The sequence below is a fragment of the Podarcis pityusensis genome (genome assembly GCF_964106645.2).
Source record: "Podarcis pityusensis genome assembly, chromosome: 3".
NCBI classification, from domain to species: domain Eukaryota; kingdom Metazoa; phylum Chordata; class Lepidosauria; order Squamata; family Lacertidae; genus Podarcis; species Podarcis pityusensis.
The window spans coordinates 91,768,828-91,784,173 of record NC_138026.1 but is presented as its reverse complement, the minus strand read 5'-3'; the positions used below and the strand labels follow the sequence as shown (position 1 = coordinate 91,784,173).

General features: G+C 44.5%; 1 protein-coding gene across 1 annotated transcript in view; it reads right to left on the bottom strand.

Moving 5' to 3' along the window:
• Positions 1-3,225: 3,225 nt before the first annotated feature.
• Positions 3,226-15,346, bottom strand: part of PARP1 (poly(ADP-ribose) polymerase 1) — a 37,627-nt gene continuing 25,506 nt past the window's right edge. The window contains exons 16-23 of the mRNA XM_081000129.1: positions 13,837-13,959; positions 12,213-12,341; positions 11,498-11,596; positions 9,915-10,067; positions 7,460-7,587; positions 7,063-7,124; positions 5,257-5,371; positions 3,226-3,799 (exon numbers count right to left, since the gene is read on the bottom strand). Of these exons, the coding sequence (XP_080856255.1) occupies positions 3,718-3,799; positions 5,257-5,371; positions 7,063-7,124; positions 7,460-7,587; positions 9,915-10,067; positions 11,498-11,596; positions 12,213-12,341; positions 13,837-13,959 (891 nt within the window). The 3' untranslated portion in view covers positions 3,226-3,717. The remainder of the gene's footprint in view (positions 3,800-5,256; positions 5,372-7,062; positions 7,125-7,459; positions 7,588-9,914; positions 10,068-11,497; positions 11,597-12,212; positions 12,342-13,836; positions 13,960-15,346) is intronic.

The window sequence follows — 15,346 nt, the reverse complement described above, 5'->3', positions numbered from 1 at the left end:
TGCCCCACAGGTGTTGGAGCACACCCTGTTTCCCCACAGCGCAAAACTTTGAACCGGTGGGTTCAAATGACAAGAAAGGAGGTTATGAATAATCCGAAGGAAGAACTTCCCGACTGTAGGAGCGATTCAGTTCAGTCTTCTCCATTGCCCCTCCAACATGGTTTTTTCCACTCCCAGAAAGAAAGAAAGAAAGAAAGACATGATAACAACTGCCTAGAGTAGATCTTTCTGCAATGCGTGCTGCCCTTGAATGCTAGTAACATTTCTTCAGGACTTCTCCGGGGAGTCAAAGGGTAGCTTCCGTTGCTAGACTCAAACTCCCATCATCCTTGGCCGTTGGACTTGCTGGCTAGGGCTGATGGGAGTTGGAGTCCAATAGCACAAGGTCCCTATCGCTCAACTAGGGCGACCATAGATTTGCAGTCTTTGTGGAATATGGGAGGGGCTGTGTAGTAAGTAACCATAGTTGAGATGTGACCAGATTTGAGCACTTTACGTTTATAAAATATGATAATTCTATTCCTTATAAAATGGATGTAATTTGTCCTATGAAATTTAGCATGCAGAATCTCCTTGGGGAAACATACAAGCTGTCTGCATTTTGGAGAAATCTGATAAAGAATGCCTCAATTGCAGCATTTTTTAAAAAAAGGTATTTCTCTCCCCTCCCTTATACTATATAGGGAGCGAGGGAAAGAGTTACATCAATGATTTCTGGTATTCAATTGAATGTTGGGGGTCTTGCCTATGGTGGTCTTCAAGTGGAAGCTAGAAATTGGAGCTGTAACTAAGGACGGAACAAGGAATTCTGCCTTTAATGTTGCTGTCACAGCAGTGGGGATTTTTTCCATTTGATTTCCTTGAAATTTGAAATACCTCTGAACCTCTATGTAATATCTCATGCAAATTCCGTTAGGCTACGGAGACACAGGCTAAAAGCTGCACTCAGCTGTTAAGCTCACCTTGGTGACCTTGGATCAGTCATATCTCTGTCTAACCTACCTCATAGGGTTGTTGTGGAAATAGGTGTTACCACTCTCATTTTATCTCCAATATTTAATAATAATAAAGCTGAAAGAGGCGTGAATTGAATGGCTGTGGCAAGTGTGTAAGCTTTTCCCGCTGTATCATTTCCCCTAAATAACCCCTCCTCCCCCAGAGCTCACCTGTGACATGTAGATTTTCCTGCCTAGCCAATAGTGGCAAGTGGGATGCTCATGTTGGTATAATGTGAAAATATCTGTGAAATTACACTAGCTGCTTAGTCTGCGTCTTCAGTTACCCTTCCCCCATGTCCAATGTTCAGGGTTAGGACGCCAGTTGTGGTGGGCCTCTTGAAACAGCCGAAGGCCACAGGCCTCAGCCATGACTAATCAACCCTCCACCAAGGCTGCATGCAGCAACCTGGTAGTGAATGGTGAAAGTGGTGGATCTCTCTCTGAACTTGGATCTCTTCAGTTTAGCCTCTAAGAGCAGGTTACGGTACTTGGTAGCATAGTTTACGATGCACCAGCATCTTTTAACTTTATGTATATAGTGTGTTTGGATTGTAGGCAATATAGTGTGTTTGGATTGTCTTGAGGCAATAAAGCACTTTGCACTGAATTGTGTGGGCAATGAGTTTTCTTCACCGTCAACTCTGGAAAGGCTGACAACTGGAGAAGACTCTGAAGCTTTGATGGACAACTACTCTGCTGGTCATACTGATATAGGTGTGGTATCCAAATGCTATCACCATTTGCCATCACATCAGAAATAGCCCACTAGAATGCATTCAAGCCTTACACTGTACTCAGACTTATCACTTGTTGAAAGTTGGCTTATTTGCAGATCATGGTGGCTTTTCCAGTGTTTAATAATGAGAACCTAAAGCACAGGCAAGGATAAGATCACAGCTGTTCAATGTCCTCTGGCTCTCTGCTTCTGTTCTGTTGTTGTGAAGATAAACCCAATAGTTGACCCATGTTGAGTAAAGAGAAAGATTATACAGGGTGATTCATAATGAAGTATACAGTTTCAATGCACTTTAAAAAAAAGAATGTAATATATCTTACGTTACCTGTAACAGAATTGTAGGGGAATGTTTATTTTTTTTTAAAGAAACAGATACATTTTCTGCTTGGAGGTTTTTCCCTGAATTGTGATGAAAAATGCAGTTGTACAACAGTTACAGATTCCGTTCTGCTCAATTCAAGAACACACCTTCTCCACTGCAGACGCAGCCATTTTGCCTGACTAGTCACATGACATGTGCGTTATCGCCTATGTCACTTCCCTCAGTAGTCGAACACTCTATGATTACATCTACCTCACGGTTAAGTTGTGGTCCATGTCGTCGCCTGTTAACTGTTTTACAGCATCTGTAAACTATACTTCAATATAAATCATCCTGGGACAATAAGCCAGCGGACACAGGCACTTACCCTAATGAAAAAATTGTTCCTATGTGCACACTTTACAAGACTGCATTGGAAGAAGGCCTGGGCAAGATGAGCAATCTGCTACTCAAGTGAGGCTATTGGTCCACAGACCAGTCACTGGCTAATATGCTGAATTTGCAGGCTTATATGTTTTGGTGTTCTCCTTAGCCCTAGGAATCAAACATCTTGGAATCCAAAGACTGAACTACCATTCAGGACTGATCTAGGGTAGAAAGTCTCCCATGTATGCAATGGGTGGATATGGCAAGGCTCTGCATGAGTAGAAAGCTGCTATGGCTACATGGTCAAATAGTTGCTCTGTGGTGGTTCTGGTTTCATGACAGCTTGGGCAAGGAGAGGTATTGTTTTTCTGGCTGCCTGGTAAGTGGATGGTGGAAGAGGTATTGGGAGTACAGATGGTGGAAGGGGTATTGGGAGTACTGGAGTTGGGTGATGTCACGGGTTACTTAGCTGTTGACACACATCGATTGGAAGCCGCACAAAGCAGCCACCTGATCACCGGGGCCTCATCAGTGCCTGGACTGACCACCCGGGAATGCCATGCAATACTACCTTCAATTCTGTTAGAAGCAAGCTGGGGGGGGGGGGGGGACTACAACTGATCAACTATTATTACTGTCATTGACTGGAGTTGCAGGCAGCATAATCATACTGGCTTTCGTTTCTACAGCTGCTGTTGTGCTACTGACTGCTGCTGGTTAAGGATAGAATTGTGGCTAATTTACAGAGGCATTATCCCTGGTCAATCACAGGATTGCACGAAAAGTAACTGAAGCTTTAAATATTTAGTATGAAATTAGTTTTTATTTTTACTTCAAAATAAACACGTTTAACATTTATTCATAATCGAAACTAAGGAAGGTATTTTGTAAAAAAACAAAACAAAAAATTTTATAAACAATTCTAAGCTCCTCCTCCCTGCCTCACTTACAAAAGACAAAAATCAAAGGTGTGTTTGTGTGGCTGTTTTGTTTTTGGTCTGTTGGTTAAAAGTCACAGAATAGCCTTCATACTAGAATTGGCCAAAAAGAAGGAGCTGGGGAGGAGAGAGAAAAAAACCCAAACATTTTTCATAGTACAGTACTCAGTTTCATGTGTTTTTGCACATGTACGGGGGGGGGGGGGGGAGGACTCTTACTAAGCTGACTGACTAAACTTAGATTCAGCAAAGCCCTGCAACTTATTTCTTGCATCTCAGAAATGGGAGTAAACACTTCGATATTTCAAAAGGGTTTTGCATTATTAAATCCTTTAACACGTCTTCCAAAATACTTGTTCACCAGAGGGATGTCTTATAGTTGAACTTCAGTTTTAGCAGGTACTTCAGATTAACCTGAGCAGTATCGTAGACAATATATCTGAAGGAAACAATGAGTTAAGACTTTTTCTTTAAAAAATGTTTTGTGAAGGACATCAATGCAGGGTGGATGCTGAAATGTTTGCAGCGCCAATGGGGAAAACCCATTCTTACTTACCTTTGTTACTGGTTTCTTCCATGCAGCCACATTCTGGGGCACACACACACACAAACAAACCACTGTTTGGATTCTTCTAAAATTTCATAAAGGAGCTCCTGATAGGTGGCTTCTGTCCCTCCCCTTGGATACAAAGTTTTTTCATGTATGTAGTTTGTCATATTGATCAGAGCACACAAAGTGGCACGCGCTTAAGAATACAAAATATACAATAAAAAAACCTTTCAACTGAAAATTAAAATAATTAGAAACCTCATTAGAGATTGCAACAACTCCCCAAAGTCTGGCAATACAGATGAGTTTTACCAGAAAAAACTTATGTGGAAACTGTAGAAGAGAAAAGGTCTAGTTGTAGGAGAGAAAAGGTCTAGTCAGCCTCCATAATGGGGCACCATAGCTGAGGATGTTTCATTCCAGGTTGACATAAAACTGAAGGATGGGGATCAGAGAAGCATCACTCCTAAATATTTTTATGGTTTGGGTTGGGGCAGGGAGAGAAGTGTTCCCTTAAATAAGCTGGGCCAGGACATTTCCACCAGTAAAGATAAAAACAATCTAAAATGGGCCTGAATACAAACTAGCAGATATCATAGCTGCAGGAGCACTGATACTTTATGGTCCTTATTACCCAATTCCCAACTAAAATAAAGGATTCAAACCCCAGAGAGCCGTGGCTCCTCAGTGTAGACAATAGTAAATTAGAGGAACCAACTGTTGTCGGCCTACAACAGTTTTCTTAGGATCCTAAAGGATGCTGGCTTTTTAACAAGGTAGCTTTTGAACTGTCACCAGGAGGAGCTCTATGTAGAGCCAATACTTGTCCATCAAGTGAAGACTGAAGGAACAAGGCCCTTATCTCTTCCGGGAAGAGAACACCAATACATCAGTGTGCAATTGATCAAACACCCCACTCCTGCACCCAGTAGCCCCTGACAAGCTTGGAGGGCAATCAAAGCACACCCACTGAGAACAGTTTTTAAAAAAATCTTAAGTACTAGTGGAAGGAGAGGGTGCTCCTCACTCCCGGTTTGCTTCACGACTCCTGTGGAAATCAAGGGGTTTGGGTGCCATGCTTTCCAAACTGCAGAATAAAGTTACTCACATTCAGTCTCATACTGATGTTAGGAGGTCAGTATCCCTTTCTGATGGTGGCATTCAATTGTCCGGAAGCAGCCATCAGCAGGCAGGCCAGCTCTGCTCTGTGGCCATGATTATCCCCTATCAGGGATGCTGTAGGAATGGATTTCTTGCACTGGCAGGGGGGCTAAACTAGACTCACTTTCTGGTCCCTTCCAACTCTATGATTCCACGATCCTAGAAAAATACTGTTCAAAGGATACTCGTTATACAGAAGACAGGTATTGCTAACTCCTGATGGTATTCCATTGCCTAAAGGAACTTCTACGCCATTGAGAGAGGTAGTGGCTGTGGGATCTGGTGCTGTTTTGCCCAAGCCTATATAGGAGGAAAAGCAAACAAAATTGCAGCTGACAGATGCAAATATGCATTAAGCGACTTTGAACTTACCTGAATCGTGACAAATTTTCACTCGTTTCTTTGGTGTCAAGAAATCTACCGTGGATTCTGGCGTATTAGGCGACTGGGTGTATTAGATGACCCCCCAAATTGGCAGCTGCAATTTGGAGGGTCGTTTTATAAGCCCAGTTGCCCAATACGCTGGGCAGCTCCGCGCCGGGAGAAAGCCGCCTTCGGAGCCGCCACAGCAGCAGCGGGGGGCGGATACCCGGCGTATAAGATGACCCCCGACTTTTTAACCTCTTTTCTGGGGTTAAAAAGTCGTCTTATACGCCGGAATTTACGGTATATAATATAGTACTTTGCTCAGGTGAAACTGGGAAAAGAACTACCTGTTAGATCCAGACTAAGGCTGCAATCCTAATCCTGGTTACCTGGAAGTAAGTCACATTCAACTGAATATGGCTTACTTCTGAGAAGACATGGCTAGGATTGTGCAGCAAATGTTTTTTTTTTTACCGTATTTTTCGCTCTATAGGACGCACTGGACCATAGGACGCAACTTGTTTTAGAGGGGGAGAACAGGAAAAAAATAATTCTCCCCCTCTCTGCTCAGCACCCCTTCAGTGAAGCGGCAGGAGAAATGGAGCCCCTTCCATTTCTCCTCCCACTTCGCTGAAGGGGCGCTGCGCAGAGAGGGAAAACTGTGCAGCGCCTCTCTAGCGAAGCGAAGCCTGGAGAGCAAGAGGGATCAGTGTGCACCGACCCCTCTCACTCTCCAGGCAGCTATCCGCAAGCCTTCGGAGCGCAGCGGGAACTCCTGCTGTGCTCCGAAGGCTTGCGGATAGCTGCCTGAAGCCTCCACAGCGCAGCGGGAACTTCGCTCCATAAGACGCACACACATTTCCCCTTAATTTTTGAAGGGGAAAAAGTGCGTCTTATAGTACAAAAACGGTATTTTGAATTTTATGCGTTTTTACTGTGGCATTCTTTCGAGTTTCATTTCATTGTGATTTTAGATTGTTGTAAAGCAGCCCTGACTGCTTCATGAGCATTAGCAAGGTGGGATAGGAGCTTTATGTACAAGTTCCCACATAGTTCCCGCTGAAATCAATGGGACAGGTCACTTGTCCTATTGATTTGAAGTCTGGATCCAATCCTATGTTACTGCTCACAAAGATTTACAACAGGATATTATTAGATATCCAGCCAATCCAGTTCTACTAGATAGCCACTAGATCCAAGCTTTTTGTGAAATGGGTTTCTATTTGCATATACCAGAGATTGGGGATCTTCTGCATCTCAAGGCCACATTCCCTCATAAGAACTACTTAGTGAGCTCTGTGACAGAGCAAGGGATTTCAACCCAGATCTCTCATATCCAGCTTTGAGGATGTATGCAGAGCATCATGTTGGCATCAATGACTTAGAATTTCCAATCTTATAATTTGCTATTCAGCTAAAATTGTCAGTAGATATATTTTTGGGTTTTTAAAACATATTCTATTGACCTAAAATAACTGCAGAAGTCACCAAACAGTTTGCAGATCTTTTCCCAACAAGTTTGAAGGAATTTGGCCAAAAGCCCAGGGCCAGCCTTGGCTACTATGGCAAATTTGCTTGCAGTCTTTGAGTCCCCATTTGTAGCAGCATTTCCAATGGGGTTTTACCTTTGACACTGTGTTTTCCTTTCGGCAGCTTGGTTATGTGGGATGCATTCTTCAACTCATACCTAGCAAACAGAGAGGAGGAGGACTTAGAGCAGTACATCGAATACATTTGAAGAAAAAGCCTTGCCTTTCCTTTTCAGTTTGTAACAGTGGTTCGCAGATTCAGCTGATGCACGATTTCACCACTTCAGAATGCAACCCTTTAATAAGACTCACTGTGATTTAAAGCCTGCCATTTGATGAACGCAGCACAAGCATTTATATTTTGCAAATAATCAACTTGGTGAAAGGGTTCTTAAAAATCAGTCGAGTTCCAAATTTGGATTTAAGATACTTTGAAGTTAGGAGTTGCATCATCGTACATGGTGCAAAAGTACTCTAAACACACTCGACTTACATGTTTCCAAGGGCAACTTCTCCCAGCAAGATTAAGCCAATCGGATCAGTCTGAGAGGTGTGACAATAGTTGGCACTCTTGGACACCATATCAGCAAAGTAGATACCTTTACCAAACATGTAGCCCGTCTAGAAGGAAAAGAACCGTGACAGTTTAACAGCCAGAAATCAGCTCATCAGAGAAGTCTAGTGAGAAAACAGAGGAATTGAGGACAGACTGCAACTTCCTGTTTTGTGAAACCCGGTTAAAAATATATGGATATTATACCTGAAGGAGTGTCTCCACCCCCATCATTCTGCTCGGACACTGAGGTCCAGCGCCAAGCGCCTTCTGGCGGTTCCCACACTGCAAGGAGCAAAGTTACAGGGAACCAGGCAGAGGGCCTTCTCGGGAGTGGCACCCGCCCTGTGGAACGCCCTCCCACCAGATGTCAAAGAAACAAACAACTATCTGATGTTTAGAAAACATCTGAAGGCAGCCCTGTTTAATGTCTGATGTTTTAATGTATTTTTAATCTTTTGTTGGATGCCGCCCAGAGTGTCTGGGGAAACCCAGCCAGGTGGGTGAGGTATAAATAATAATAATAACAATATTATTATTATTATTATTATTATTATTATTATTATTATTATTAAAGCTCTGCCTGGAATGGACCTGGCTACAGCTCTGTGGACATGTAGCTCCTTCCTGGGCATCTGACAAGATTTCCCACACTGGAAGGCAGGAAATGATTTTCTTCCAGATCATCTTTGACAGCAGTTTTACCATTTTGTTTTGTTTCCTTTTGCATTCACCTGTGTGGCATCCAACCCCACTTGCCTGATTTAGTCATTTGGGTCTCTGGTCCGTGGTCTGGACTGCAAAGGGTAGCCTTTCGGTCTCTTGCAGCCCTCCAATTAGGCAAACTGAGCAGAACCACTTTCCCCAACTTGGTACCCTCCAGATGCCTTGAACCACAACACCTTCTCTTCCCTGACTACTGGCTGTAGTGGTTGCAACTGAGGCAGTTGTAGTCTAAAACAGTTAGAGGGTACCAGATTGGGGAAGGCTGCAGTAGAACTGTACTGCAGGTTACAATGGTGATGGGTCTCAGATCACCATTCCCAAAGGGCTGGATTTATGGGGCGAGAATGAGAACCTCATTGTAAAGGCCTTCCTCTACGATGGATGCTTTAGCGGAGATTCTTGCATTGAAGGAGTTGGAATAGATGACCCTTGGAGTCCCTTCCAACTCTGCAATTCTATGATTCAATTCTGATGTATAGGGAGCTGTCTTTAAATTCTTCCTACTATGCTTGACACTTATTAGTATTGCTTAAATGTTATTGGTATGTCCGCTTGAATCTCTTGGATGCTTGCACTTTTTAAAGCAGCCTGCTATCTGGGATGTATTTGCTGTATTTCTCACTTTTTTGTGCTTTTCTCATGGCCTGCTTTTATGCTCATTTGTCTACTCTTTGCTGCCTTGGGCGCTTTAAGTTGAACGAAAGGCTAACAACATTTTGAAAAGCTAGATATTATCCTTGGCTGTAAAAGCTTTAGCCACTTTGGACCTTGAAAGGCAGGGCAGAAATGGTTTTGAAATAAAATAATGCGTACATCTTGCCAGAATTCTGAATGTAGGGGAAAAGGCAGGCTTACACAAAATTACTTGGGCAGTTTGACTAGTATGCCTCATTCTCTCTCCACTTTAGCAGATGGAGACATGCTACTTGCGTAGACATATGCAAAAACATTCATATCCTGAGCTGTATTAGAGGAATACTTTCTTGAGCAATTATCTTAATGGAATGTTTTTGAAGGTTGTTTTGGCTAGCCTGAGCCACATTAATACGGTTTCCAATAGTATATCTCCAGACAAGTAGTAGATTAGATGTTTAGTCGTTCCCTCTATTCTGATGTTCCGGTTACCAGGGCCATTGCTTACGCAGACTAAGCAGCACCAGTCGCCATGCAAGGAGGAGTTATCGGCAGGCTTGGGGGAAACTCCAAAGTTTGCAAAAGTTCAGAATCAAAGGAAAAATATATTCAGAACCTTTAGGACGGGGAGAGGCAACGTGGTGCCCCACAGATGTTGCTGGGCTACAAATTCCATGGCCATGGGCCATACTGACTGGGGCAGGTGGGTGTTGCAGTTCAGCAGCATCTAGATGACATCATACTGGCTACCCCCAGTGCGGACCGCACATGCTCAGTAGCTGACTGATTAGGAGCGGACGGAATACTGACTGATTGTTGGGGAGAAAAAAGCCTTGAAAATAGGTGGGAGTGGAAATCTGGGAGTATCCATTGGAGGAAGGCATTGAACAGGAACTCCCCACATGGCAACATTTTGTTGCAGGTCACACTTCCTTCTTTCTATTGTACATGGAAACCAAAAAGGGGTTTTTTGGGAAGAGGGATTAAAAGTTCTGTTTCTACATGCAATACACTAGCAAACTAGCCTTGTACATACCACAGGAGCTTCAGGAGGAGCTATTCGGAGACCCTGCGACAAGATGCCAGCGTAGTTGGTTGTGCGAGAACCGTGCCAGAGCAACTGACGATTGTGCAACTCCTGGAATGGCCTATAACGCTGAGCTTCTCCTTCCCGCTCAATCTTGAAAATCTTCGGAAGGGATGGAGAGGTGTGGAGAAGAGAGGGAACGAACCATACAGCAAGATATGTGATCACTGAAAAAACATTTCACAAGCTGCCTTATACTAAAGACCATTGGTCTACCTAGCTCAGTAATGTCTATGCTGATTGGGAGAAGCTCTTTCAATGGTCTCTCCCAGCCCTATATGGAGACGCCAGGGACTGGACCTGGAACCTTGTGCATGCAAGGCTGATGTTTACCACTACAGCTACGGCTTGTCCTTGCTGCTGTGGGTTACAGTTCATGGCTAGTGAGCTTAACCATGAGCCTGATTTGGATGATACACTCAGCCAAGCCTTGAAAGGCAGCAGAAAGGACCACGGAGGAGCAAAGCGGCTGCCAAGTTCTTGCCCAGATGCCCACGTGCCCTCGTGTTCAGCTTAGCACATCATGCAGAACGGGCCACAAACACAGCACACACGTGGGCCTTGCCAGCACAAGTTATACACAAAATGTTAAATTCAGAATTCTCTGGGAAAGTTAAATCTTCCAGATTGCTTGAGATATGGAAATGCTTGATGCCACATTTCGTTTCAGCCATCTAAGAATTAAGGTGGCTTTGAAGGTTCGAATTTCCATACTTTAGACTTGGGTTTGGGGGGAGGGGGAAAAAAACCACTTGACCCAAAATGAACGAGACAGCTGCATGGGCTGGGTTTTCATGTGACCTGGGACTGGGGAATCCCAGACAGGCTATTGACCAAGAAAGAAGAATATGAAAAGAGAAGACTCAATCCCATGGCCCATCCCATCCTCAATCCTTAACCTGCAAAAACAAAACAAAATAAAACCCACAACTGTCCTGTCTGGATTTTCTAGGTCAGCATTCTTCTCCTACAGCCACCACCCAGATGCCTATGTGAAGCCCACAAGCAAGACATGAGACCTCCTCTTGCTCCCCAGCAACTGGCATTCCAACTGGTATTTATTTCCCACCCTTCACCCAAAGGTCCCAGGGTATATACACATATAGTGAGCAACTCACAGAGCCTCACTCACAGAAGAAGAGTTTGGATTTGATATCCCGCTTTATCACTACCCGAAGGAGTCTCAAAGCGGCTAACATTCTCCCTTCCCTTCCCCACAACAAACACTCTGTGAGGTGAGTGGGGCTGAGAGACTTCAAAGAAGTGTGACTGGCCCAAGGTCATCCAGCAGCTGCATGTGGAGGAGCAGAGACGCAAACCCGGTTCACCAGATTACGAGTCTACCGCTCTTAACCACTACACCACACTGGCTCTCAGAAGAGCTTGTGTTCCTTTACTATAGGTTTTCGCATATGGAATACTATTCTACACAAAGGTTAGTTCAGAACCGGTCATTTTACTTGTTTTATTGTGTGTTAAAATGACCGATTTTGAATTTAAACAATTATTTTCGATCCCCAGTCAGAACCTACCTCCATGACTTTCAAGTCATACGCGTTGTGGGTGCTTGCATGGGTATTCTTAACATACTGCTTTAGGATCTTCGCTTCTTCCGAGTCTTTATCTACTACCTTTGAAGGAAAATAATGGGGGAAAGTATTGAAAACCTGAAGCGAAAAGAATGCTAAGAACACATTAGGCCATTAAAAGTATTACACAATTTAAATGATTTCATGTTCCTATTGAGCCGGGAGGTTTGGCCTTATTTTGAAAGGGGACAATGACAAGAAAAAATACTGGTTCAGCACCCATGGGTTAGGACATTTTCTCAGAGGTATCCTGCGGTTGATCCTGAAAGCCCAGCTGAGTGGCATCCAGGGAGTAGCAAAGACTAGACTGCAGACAGGACCACTTTTCCTAAGGCAGGAAATCTGGCTTTGGTGCTCTTCTGGCTCTTCTTCATAAACATATCTCCTTTTAAATAGGGGTTCAGAAAGAGACAGCCAAGGCACAGATGGAAGGCCTGACCCTAGAGGTGTCTTTGAAGCTTATTTACCCTGGGAGTAAGTTGAACCCAGGTTGAAATTGTGTCCCTTGTCTGGTATCTCCAAGCAAATAACAAAATGTGCTTTGTAGGTATAGCCATCCAAACTGCCTGTCAACACTGGGTGGGTGTACTCAGCTTGTGTTGAAAAACAACTCTTTTGAGATATACAACAGCCTTGTTTCTGTGCCATGATATCTTACCTTGATATCTGTTTTGAGCTTTTCATAGTTCACATCTATTGGATCTTTATCCCCATCCTGACCCCCACTTCTGAGTAGGCTGTAGGCGACCTCAATGTCAAGCAGATTGTCCAACATCTCCACCTTGGACTTGATAAAACAAGAAGATGCGGTTATGCTTGGCAGCAAACACATTTCATGGCCTAAGGACTTAGCCCCAATAGATTGTGTGGGGATCTACATGTCACATTGCTGCTAAGGAAGTCGGATACAGTGGTGCCCCGCAAGACAAATGCCTCGCAAGACGGAAAACCCGCTAGACAAAAAGGTTTTCCGTTTTGGAGGTGCTTCGCAAAACGAATTTCCTATGTGCTTGCTTCGCAAGACGAAAATGTCTTGCGAGTTCCTGCAGGGTTTTTTTCCTTTCCCCCCCTTTTTCCCAAGCTGCTAAACCGCTTATCAGCTGATGGCTAAGCCGCTTATCAGCTGATCTTTAAGCCGCTTAACAGCTGATGCTAAGCCGCTTATCAACTGATCTTTAAGCCGCTTAACAGCTGATACTAAGCCGCTTATCAGCTAATACTGTAGCGCTAAGCGCTAAACCTCTAATGGGCTTGCTTCGCAAGACGAAAAAATCCGCAAGACGAAGAGACTCGCGGAACGGATTCTTTTCGTCTTGCGAGGCACCACTGTACAAGGTCAGCAGCAACGTCCTGTTAACAGTAAAATTTTTGTCCCAGATTTAAGCCTGTCAATATAGTTCCTCCCCTTCCACTCATTTCCCCCCACAAATCAATCCATGAGGTTCATTAAGCTGAGGGCTAGTGATAGGTCACCCACTAAGTTTTAAGGCAGAGCAAGGATATGAACCCAAATCTCTCTGGTTCAATTCCAACACCATGCTCTCTCCGAGCACAATTCAAAGTGTTGGTGCTGACCTTTAAAACCGTAAACGGCCTCGGCCCAGTATACCTGAAGGAGCGTCTCCACCCCCATCACTCAGCCTGGACACTGAGGTCCAGCTTCGAGGGCCTTTTGGTGGTTCCCTCACTGCGAGAAGTGAGGTTACAGGGAACCAGGCAGAGGGCCTTCTCAGTAGTGGCGCCCACCCTGTGGAACACCCTCCCACCAGATTTCAAGGAAATAAACAACTATCTGACTTTTAGAAGACATCTGAAGGCAGCCCTGTTTAGGGAAGCTTTTAATGTTTGGTGTTTTACTGTGTTTTTAATATTCTGTTGGGAGCCACCCAGAATGGCTGGGGAAATCCAGCCACATGGGCTGGGTAGAAATAATAAATTATTATTATTGTGCTATGCAGATCTCTCTTTTGCCCTCTGCTCAGTGGGCCTCTGGTTAAGGGGCAGTTCACTCTCACCTGATGTCTGAACTCATCACATTCAGAGAGATTCCTGCCCCCCTCTTCCATTGCTCCATCCATTTTGTCTCCCCCTCTGTCCATTCATGCCCCCTAATATGCATCTATCTTTTGGGTTTCCCTCCACCCCACCTGAAATAAGCCTGAAGTGTGCAGACTGCCCATCTGCTCTAGGAGTTGGTACACAATTTATTTTATTTCTGTGCTTTAAGGGCCAGCTGTCAAAACTAAATGCTGCTGTTTGCGCCAGAGGTTCCTCATCAATACCTTAATGTAATCTAGATTATTCAAGAGAGGAGGCTTCTTCATCCCAAAGTCATGGGGGATCAGAGTGTAGAAGCGGTTGGAAAGATCCAATATCTGTGAATCGGTGCCACCATCAGAAACTGCCTACATAAAAAGGAAAAGCAACAAAATAAAAATAATAATAAAAATCAGCAAATATGTGTACCTGAGTGACTTCACTTACAAAAAGCTAGGCTTAGTTCAGGTCACACATTTATAACTTTAGCAAGAACAAGTTTTCTGGAAAACCAACACTTCCGTAAAAGCAGCTCTCCCATTTACCGTATTTTTCGCTCCATAAGGCACACATAGTTTTTAGAGGGGGGGGGGAATCAAGAAAAAAAATCTTATTTCCCCCCCCCCCAGCCCCAAAGAGCAAAGAAGCCAAGACAGCGAGCGGAATCCATCCCACTGGCTGTCTTGGCTTCCTCTTTAGACGCGCGCAACCTCTCCAGCCGGGAGAGGCTGCGCGCGGCTTTGGCAGAAGCCAAGACAGCGAGCGGGATGGATTCCGCTCGCTGTCTTGGCTTCGTTTTTAGCTGCGGGGCTGGGGCGGGGGAAGCCCGAGCTTCCCCCGACCCCAGCCCCCAGAACAGGTCTGGGAGCGGCGGCAAGGTTGTGAAGCCTTTGGAGCACAGCGCGAGTTCCCGCTGCGCTCCAAAGGCTTCAGGGATAGCCGCCTGAAGCCTTTGGAGCACAGCAGGACCTCGCGCTGCGTTCCAAAGGCTTCAGGCGGCTATCCCTGAAGCCTGGAGAGCGAGAGGGGTCGGTGCTCACTGACCCCTCTTGCTCTCCAGGCTTCAGCGAAAACAACGCGTAGCCTCCGGAGCGTGGGGGTACGCTCCCTCTGTGCTTTGGAGGCTTCGCATTGCTATCGCTGAAGCCAAAGAGCCTGCATTCGCTCCATAGGATGCACACACATTTCCCCTTAATTTTTGGAGGGGAAAAAGTGCGTCCTATAGAGCGGAAAATATGGTATTTTCAATTCAATTCAATCTTGTTCACAAATCCATCCCATAGTGAATCAAGTTAATAGGGTTAGACAGGCCCTAAAAGACAGTTACATTTATTTGAATCTGTCTTACATTTATTTTAAAACAGCAAGCATGAACTCTTAAAATGCTTGCTTAGGACTTGAAGATTTTCCTTTGTAATATGCTGAACAAGTAAACAGGGAGCAAAGTACAGACTTGGGCTCAATCCCAATTCCCATTTCTGGTCACGTTCTTGGGTGTGCAGTGAAGAACTCTTCCTATAGCAATATTAGGCCAAACTAGCTGACAGCGCAGCCCCACCGAATTTAACAAGAGAGTTTATAAAAGCTGTCAATCTAGCTTGACTGCCATGGAATGCCAAGCCATACACTTCAAAGGCTTCAGTACCGCCTCAGCTGAGAAATAATCACATAATCAAATCACACCCTTCTGGCACAGCCATTCTGATGAACAAGAAACAAGAGAAAGAGAATAGAGCAACCCTTTCACTATATAAC